At 30.1% G+C, this 8,264-nt stretch overlaps 1 protein-coding gene across 1 annotated transcript; it reads left to right on the top strand.

Annotated features, from left to right (window-relative positions):
• The first annotated feature begins 578 nt into the window (after positions 1-578).
• Positions 579-7,394, top strand: LOC143084357 (uncharacterized). The gene is made up of 6 exons (XM_076260762.1): positions 579-676; positions 1,101-1,180; positions 2,749-2,851; positions 3,058-3,161; positions 4,039-4,155; positions 7,089-7,394. The coding sequence occupies exons 2-6, from the start codon at positions 1,117-1,119 to the stop codon at positions 7,160-7,162; spliced, it is 462 nt and encodes a 153-aa protein (XP_076116877.1). The 5' UTR covers positions 579-676; positions 1,101-1,116; the 3' UTR covers positions 7,163-7,394.
• Positions 7,395-8,264: the final 870 nt, after the last annotated feature.

The raw sequence follows: 8,264 nt of genomic DNA on the forward strand, positions 1-8,264 counted from the left end.
ATGTTTTGATTGTTTTATAATAATTTAAAACGTTGACGGGTAGACTTAATGGTACAGGTCTCCAGCAACACAAATACCAACAAACAACACATTAATTCATGAATGCATGTAGCATATATATTAATTATCAGTGTTTTATTGTTTTATTGTTTTAGCAAGTTGCCCTGTACAAAGTAGTATATAGTGTATTATTTCTAGCTTTAAGCGTTTCTGCAACACATGCAAAAAAGGATGAATAAGAAATAAACTGTGTTGTTTATTTTTTTTGCAGCGGTAAAAATAAATTGTCGCAAAGCAAACTGTACTGCTGAAACAAAATCCACCTAAAGCTAGAAGATCTATGTCGTTTTGTAATATATCATTCATATTTTCTTCAATATATCATATTTTCAGACTAACATTATCTATTAATATCTTTCTTTTGTTTTTTATCATACATTTTAGATTGATGAATCAATAATACATTATCCAATTGTTACATTGTAAACTAAGAGTTGCACAAATCTTGAAACGTGATTGGAAACTAGTAAAAGGTGGGTGAATAAAGTTATATGGGAAATTAACAAGTGGGCAAGTATATATAGATTGAACTAATAACTCATCGAATAGTTTATGTTTGTGATTTCTGAAGGCTATGAAGTAACGGACAATAGCAACAGTTATTTAAACTAAACAGGTATATTTCATTAAATATTCGGAATAATGGGGCTATTTGTGGGTTTTTGTTTTTTTTCTTAAACAACATATTTTTTTGTGTGCATTATACATGTTTAAATTAAAACACGAAAATAATTCATGCCCTCTGCTCAATTTGTTTATTAACTGGATGTTTAAAATCAAAGTATTCCACTAAGTACATGATTCCTCTCATGAAAAGAAGTGATTAGAATTTTTAACCTTTCGTTTCCTTTAAATTACCTGTAAGGGTATCTTTTCTTTCTTTAAAATATGTATGTATGTTTCCTTTTGTAATGAGATGTTATATTGTAAATAACTTGATTTTTATTGATATATCAGGCCAATAATTATTGTTTATATCACATTTAATTGAATTGCAAACGTTTTTTTCATATTTAATATATATTTTTTTCTTTGTACAGAGTTAAAACCACGAGAATGTACACCCTGTCTGTCATTGGTCTCGGTGTTAGTCTTGCGTTGATAAGTATCGTCACGCAAAGTAAGATATATTGATCGATTCATCTGTTCAAATGTACATTTATATTTTGATGCTTACTATTTTGTTCCTATCGGTTTCAATACTTCCTCGTTGTTTTAAGATTATAACATTTCAATTTTCAGATGTTTTATGTTCTTGTCAATATTTTTTGGAGTGGCCAATTCTTGACCTTTATTACATAGATTGCAATGAAACTACCATGATATTCAAGTAAATTAAAATAGACCTTTGTTCACCTGTGAAATAAATAAGTTGATATTACGCCTCTGAATTTATCCAACACCGAGTGTTGCTAAGAATTGTGGATTATGTTATATCAAAAGATGTTGAGAATGCTTAGAACAAATTAGTTTCTTGGACTCTCTGCTTTTTCTCTAATAAAAATGTCAATGCTTGATGCAATGAAAAGAATATGTCATCCAATAATTCACATATAAAAAATGCTTAATTTTTGACCGATCAACATACATAAGTTTACATTAAAAAAAACCAATGTATAATATTTTGATTTAAATAAAAAAAAAATCGTTTTGGGATCGTTCATACATTTAACCAGGCAATTTGTGTTAAAATAGTTAAATATAAAATCATAAAAGAAAATTTTTTAAATACATTTGTTATTTAATGTTTTGGATATGAGCGTCACTGATGAGTCTTATGTAGACGAAACGCGCGTCTGGCGTACAAAATTATAATCCTGGTACCTTTGATAACTATTGGTTCTTGGTATTTGTGTTGGAAACCTGTATCATCAAGTCTACCCGTCAATTTTTAAATTTATTTTATACGACAATCAAAATCTAGTTAAATTTCATTTTTTGTAAAATAAAATAGAACTCAACTAAAATTGTGAGCTGTAATTGGTGTTTACTGATATCATCAATGTAGATTTTGCAAGTTTACAATAAGATACGCAAAAAACAAGCATGACATCCCCTTAAGTTGAATAAGGAAACTTCAATATACCTTCAATTCTGATCATTATAGTTTTTCAGTTCTACTGCATCATTCAGTTTTGCTCGAAGCAAACTAGCAAATTCTAAAGTACGTGGTTTTTAAACAGTATTCCTTAAGATTATAAGATAAGATAATAATTATTTTGTAATGTGTCACATATTGATATTACAGATAGATATACAAATTCAATACACAAAACAGTTGAAACAAAGATTAATACCCAGCCTACATAAACTTGCGAGACACTAAATTTACAATTAAACACATTAAAAGTATATAATTTATACAATATTTACAAGCATATTTTTGTTAAGATGATATAAAAATTATATTCACTTTTGAAAGAAATTAAAAAAAGTAATTATATAAACAAATAAAATTTTTAATAAAATGCTATTGTTCTGATACTATAGTAATACGAGTGTATATCCCTATCAGACCCCATTAATACTGTTAATTGGTAACATCAGTGGTTCCAATAGTTACATGCACGATGACACTAAGCCGTTCAATAAAATTAGGAAAATATTAGATTTGCAGACCTTATCTGATTGGAATATCATCATTATAAACACAGCTTTATTAATTATATTTGATAATACATTATTCAGAAACTGAAGCGCAGAATTGTTCTGACACCAACATACAGTCGTGTCTCTCAGCTTACAAGAGCGTAAAAACACAGGCAGTTCAAGACAAGAACAAAATATGCAGGTCAGATCTAGTTTAATATATAACTATATAGAAAAAGAGGGATTGAGGAAAAACAGTTACACTTTCAATAAATGACAGTAAATATTGTCAGAAAAATCAATTAAGAAAAATTTTCATTTTATAAAACAGTTGTTATCAACATGCAATTGTGATATAAAAATTCGTTTCTTTGCTATTTCATTGTTTTGTTTATTTTAAAAAAACAGTGCAGGAAACATATATCTTGAATGTTTGAACAAGGTTTCGCCTGACTGTGATGTCGATGGGACCATAACCGAAATCAGAAAGGAACTATTCCAGTACGGTTGTGGTACGTTTATTATCAGAAACAGTAACCACGCTGTATCTAATTCATATTTTCACATGTTCCAAAATTCTATTAGAAGAACCGACAACGGATTTGTTTCCGTAAATTTCACGACACAGCTTCTGTAACATCTTTAAGTATTTCGATAAGATTTTATATGATATTATGTTTATTTATGAAGTAATTATAGAAAATAGACATGTACGAAATGGCTATGTATACAATAAGATAAGTGTTACTGTATATTCTCCCTGGATATTCAGTTATAATTGTGTGTAACAGAGATACTTGATGGAATGCTGTACGTTGAGTAATTTGTTAAAACAGCAAAGAGTGCAATAACGATTTAATGAGTGTTAAAAAACAAAAAAAGTTTGTTAAATCTTTATTTTCCATTATTACATTGACATGAAACTAGTCAAGCGCTTCCTTTTGGTGTGTGTTATTTAACTTGCGTTGTAAGTACTAAGTAAACGTCTCATACAAATGTACATTTGAAAAGTTAATTCCATTTTTTCAATTTCATATACAATTTCTTTGTATTTTCAATTGTCTAGTTTTTTTTTAATAATAGATAAATAATAATATGTTGGACAATCTGAAAGACTTTGTGGGACAATTTGAAAGTTTAATTGATCGGTAATGGTTTTGAAAGTAATGTGTGGAAGCGTGTATACGATAATTAGTCTTGTGTAGGCGAAACGCGCGTCTGGTGTATCAATTCACAAGCCTGGTACCTTTGATAACTATTTACTGATTGTTAATTAATTTAATTTACATTAATTAGAATTAAACAGATAAGTTGTTTTTTACATATTTCATGTCGTTTTAATATGATTGTAACATAAAGATAGTAAATAGGTTCTTTTTTTTAAATCAGTTTCCAGACCATTTAGCCTTGCTCGTAAAAGTAAAAAGAAGAAAAAGAAGAAGAAGGATGGGGATGATGACGACGACGACATATTTGGACAATTCCTGGAAGAAGATGATAACAATTGTATGTGTTTAAATTAATATGGGGACGAAGTACCCTATTACAGTAGAAAAATCAATAAAAAAAAAATAAGAAATCGGGGAAACCCAAAATCGTTCAAACTATTTTGTGTCGCTATTATTAATTCCCGCATTTGCGCAGATCGCATAAATCTACTTCCTTCTTCCGGTCTCGTTGTCGTGAGACTTTGAGTAGTCTAGTAAAATATAGGAACTGAAGGAACACAATACCAATATTTCTTTTTTATAATTTTTTGTCTTTGATACGAATTGACGTTACCTGATGCATTGCGTTTCTTTGTTTACATTGAACATGACGTCATAACTTAAATAACGTCGCAAGTAAAATACATTAGAACACAATCAAAATCGGAAACGTTACGGTATTTCCGTTTCATACAGACTTCGTCTCCATTCACAGGTAATGCCTGCCTCATATTACATGTATTAAAATAAAAATAATTATAAGAAAATATCTCCGGATAGTGGTAGTTTCCCTCATCTTGCTATTTGTTTTATTAATAAACCATGCATTATAGATATCTTTTTTAGCTTTCTTTTATCAAAAGTCCATTTTGACTGAATATGTATTCCACAATTCAATTTAACATTTATATCAATTTTGATATGTTCGTGCAATAACTAATTCTGGCTTGATGTTGCTATACAAACAATGCATTAAGATTAAGAGTGTAACACAGTTTTGACGGCTGTACTCTTATATTACATTTTACCAATTATGAGGGGGAAGGACCTATCCTGGATTTTTTATTCGAATTTTGGGATGTCGGGATTTCAATTTCTTTAAATTCGGGACCTCGGGATTTTATATTTTTAAGCCCGAGATTTCGGGATCAGGAACCCTCCCCCTAAAGTATGTCTGTTGCTTTGTCCACACATTATTGTCAATAAAATGGAATTTAATGCGACTTTTCATACTAGTGGGAAGTTAATCTATCTATAACACCAGGTTTAATTCATCATGTTCTACATAAGAAAATGCTTGTACCGAATCAGAAATGTGACAGTTGTTATCCATTCGTTTGATGTGTTTGATATGTACATAATTTTATATTCGCTTGATTGGTTTGGTGTCAGATCCTTTTATATATCAGGATTTTGTTTTAATAATCACTAGGTCAATGTCACTGCTGGATGAGTTTTTTCGTCGAGCGTATCACCAGCCCAGTTGTAAGAACTTCTGTATTGACATGGATTATCATTGATATTGTCATAACTAAAAATTAGCTGCTTACAAAACTTTGAAATTTTGAAATACTAAGGGTTTTTCTACCTCAGGAATCGATTACCTTAACTTTATTTGGCAAAACTTTTAGGAATGTTTGGTCCTTAATTCTCTTCAACTTCGTTCTTTATTTGGTCTTTATACTTTTGTTTTTTTTTACTTGTGAGTCTTTTGTAGACGAAACGCGCGTCTGGCGCAAATTCAAAATTTCAATCCTGTCGTTTATGATGTGTTTATTTGAGCTTTTTTTAATTTCTGCCATTTGATAGACTTTTCATTTTGAATTTTCTGTGGGGCTGTGTATATTTGCTACTTTTTACTTTATTAATTTTGGAAGATTTAACATATAAAAAAGTAAGGGATTATCAGAACTCAAAATTTTCTTTTAAAGTTGATTAATTTGCAATTCCCCCAGAATGGTTGAGATAATTGAGGACAGTGTAAAGTGAACAAAAAAACATCAAAGGTAATACACAGGTTTTGGCAATTTTAATGACACTCCATTTAATTGGCACCACTTTATGTTAAATGAAAAGTCGGTAATTTTTGAGAAAAAAAAATAAAAATTAAAACTTAATGTCCCAGTATTGCAAGGTTGCTTATTATATTTCAAATCAAGTACTTTACAAAAAAAAATAACTTTCCTTTTTTTCTACCATATTATCAATAAAATGTTAACATGCATTTAAATTTTGCGTAGCTTTCAAATTTCCTTCGCACTAAATTGATGATCACTGCATTACATATTATAAATTTATCATATTTGACTTTCATGGAACACGAGATTAATCTTTACTCAGTTTATCTGATACTTTTTGTCTATTTAAAGTAAAAAGATCTAATTTGAACGTTTTTCAGGAAACCAATAGTTAACATTTCAGTTATTTTAAGTTGAACACTTAAGAATTCTGGAATTCCGGACCATTGTGAAACACATTAGAGGAAAATAAGTGAAAATAGGCTTTATTAGGTTCGACAGTGAAATATTTTGTAACTCGACCTAATTTCCTCATCAGTGTTTTTATATTGTATTGATACTCCAATATATCCGAGGTTGGGGGTGGGGGAACTAATTGAACCCTGCAAGATTCTGTATATGTCTGTCCCAAGTGAAGAGACTGTTATTCAGTGGTTGTCGTTTGTTGCTGTGTTACATATTTGATTTTCATTCATTGTTTTTAAAATAAATCTGGATGTTAGTTTTCTTGTTTGAATTGTTTTACATTTGTCATTTCGGGGCCTTTTACAGCTAACTATGCACTATTGGTTTTGTTCGTTGTTGGAGGCTGTATAGTGATATATACTTTTTGCCTTCTATTTCTCTGGTGGAGAGTTGTCACATTAGCAGTTATACCACTTCTTCATATTTTTATATAAAAATAGGTGAACCGCACAATAAATTGCAAAGCATTAGCTTAAAAACAATTATATATATAAAAGTTGCACAAACAATTCTATAGCTCAATCTTTGGGTTGCTTAAGACACCATGTCACCAGACAATTTCATTAAAATAGACCATACAGCATATTTTATTTCCGTTTGACACCTTTATTAATTCATTGTAGTTTTTAGGAAGAAGGTGTGGCCAATATAGATTAACGTTCAGCGAGTAATCGTTCATTTAATTTTTTATTGTTATATATGATGCCCATGTTTAAAGATGTCTTAAAATAACTTTTTTTCTTTGCAGTTAGTGGTGCAGGAGGTATTCACCTCAACCTGGCTGTCTTTGGTTTAGGACTTACATTTTATACGCTTGTTTAGATGCCGTATTTTTATCCATCAATTTGAATAAACTACAAATATATGTATTTGTTTACAAATCTGTTTAGGATTAACGTTCTCATTCTAATTTACTTTGACACGTTTGAACTGATTGAATTGATCGATTAAAATAAAAACAAATGAGAAAAATCTGTTACGACGCTTGGAAACTTTTCTTATTTTAGTCTGTTTTAATAAATTTCTGAAAATATATGTATTTTACAGTCATAAAGAGTGTTTTACTTTACTGTTCCCCTACCCTAGCAGTTAGTACTTTTTATACATATATATAGCTATGGAAATGTCCATCTTATTTTATAGATATATATATATATAAACTTAGTCCTTTCCCATTTGTGTATCCATTACTGCTCTAAAACTGCTTGACCGAATTTTGTCAAACTGTGCGCACCATAGGCCAGTGTATGGGATTTGTTTTTACGACAACGGTATATTTATAGAAATCCTTGGATTTCTACGGTCTGATAGTAAACCTTGGTTTGAGTTAAACTTCAGTTTTCGTGTTAGGCTTGTTACAAAATACAACCATGTCCGGTAGAAATGAGTACCTCTGCACGTTAATGAACTGTTGAAACAATTCTCTGAAGAGTCTGATTCCTGGGAAAATATTCGACCACTGTCCAGAAACCCTTATTTTTCTGGTGGTAAGATAATAAGTGTCTTCTGTATCGGTGCTAGGTTTTCTCGTCCTGATGTGCAGTAGATATTTTGTATTTGGACACTAAAATGCACCATTTTATCATTTTATATATATTGCTTTTCGATTCGAATTATTTTTGGTGTCATGCACTTGGTAAAGGGGTGTTTTTTACGATTCTCGCAGTACACTTGGTTATACATATTTTTCTATATACCACGGCTACACAAGTCTGTTATCTTCATTTTCTTTATTCACGATGATGTAGATATGGTTAGAAAAGTCATATTTGAAAATAAGATGATGTAGTTTGACTACATAGAAAAAACCATTTAACCTTGGCCAAAATGACAATGAAGATACCAACTTTAGGTCACCATAAAGTTTCCTTTCACCAAGGAAGGTTTCCCATTTATTTATCAACGTCTTTGATTGCAAATGTTT

The sequence above is a fragment of the Mytilus galloprovincialis genome, chromosome 7 (assembly GCF_965363235.1).
Source record: "Mytilus galloprovincialis chromosome 7, xbMytGall1.hap1.1, whole genome shotgun sequence".
Lineage (NCBI taxonomy): Eukaryota > Metazoa > Mollusca > Bivalvia > Mytilida > Mytilidae > Mytilus > Mytilus galloprovincialis.

Coding starts and splice junctions, on each gene's coding strand:
- LOC143084357 (XM_076260762.1), top strand. CDS start 1,117: ATGTACACCCTGTCTGTCATTGGTCTCGGTGTTAGTCTTGCGTTGATA. Junction 1,181..2,748: donor GATAAGTATCGTCACGCAAA/GTAAGATATATT, acceptor TACATTATTCAG/AAACTGAAGCGCAGAATTGT. Junction 2,852..3,057: donor GACAAGAACAAAATATGCAG/GTCAGATCTAGT, acceptor TTAAAAAAACAG/TGCAGGAAACATATATCTTG.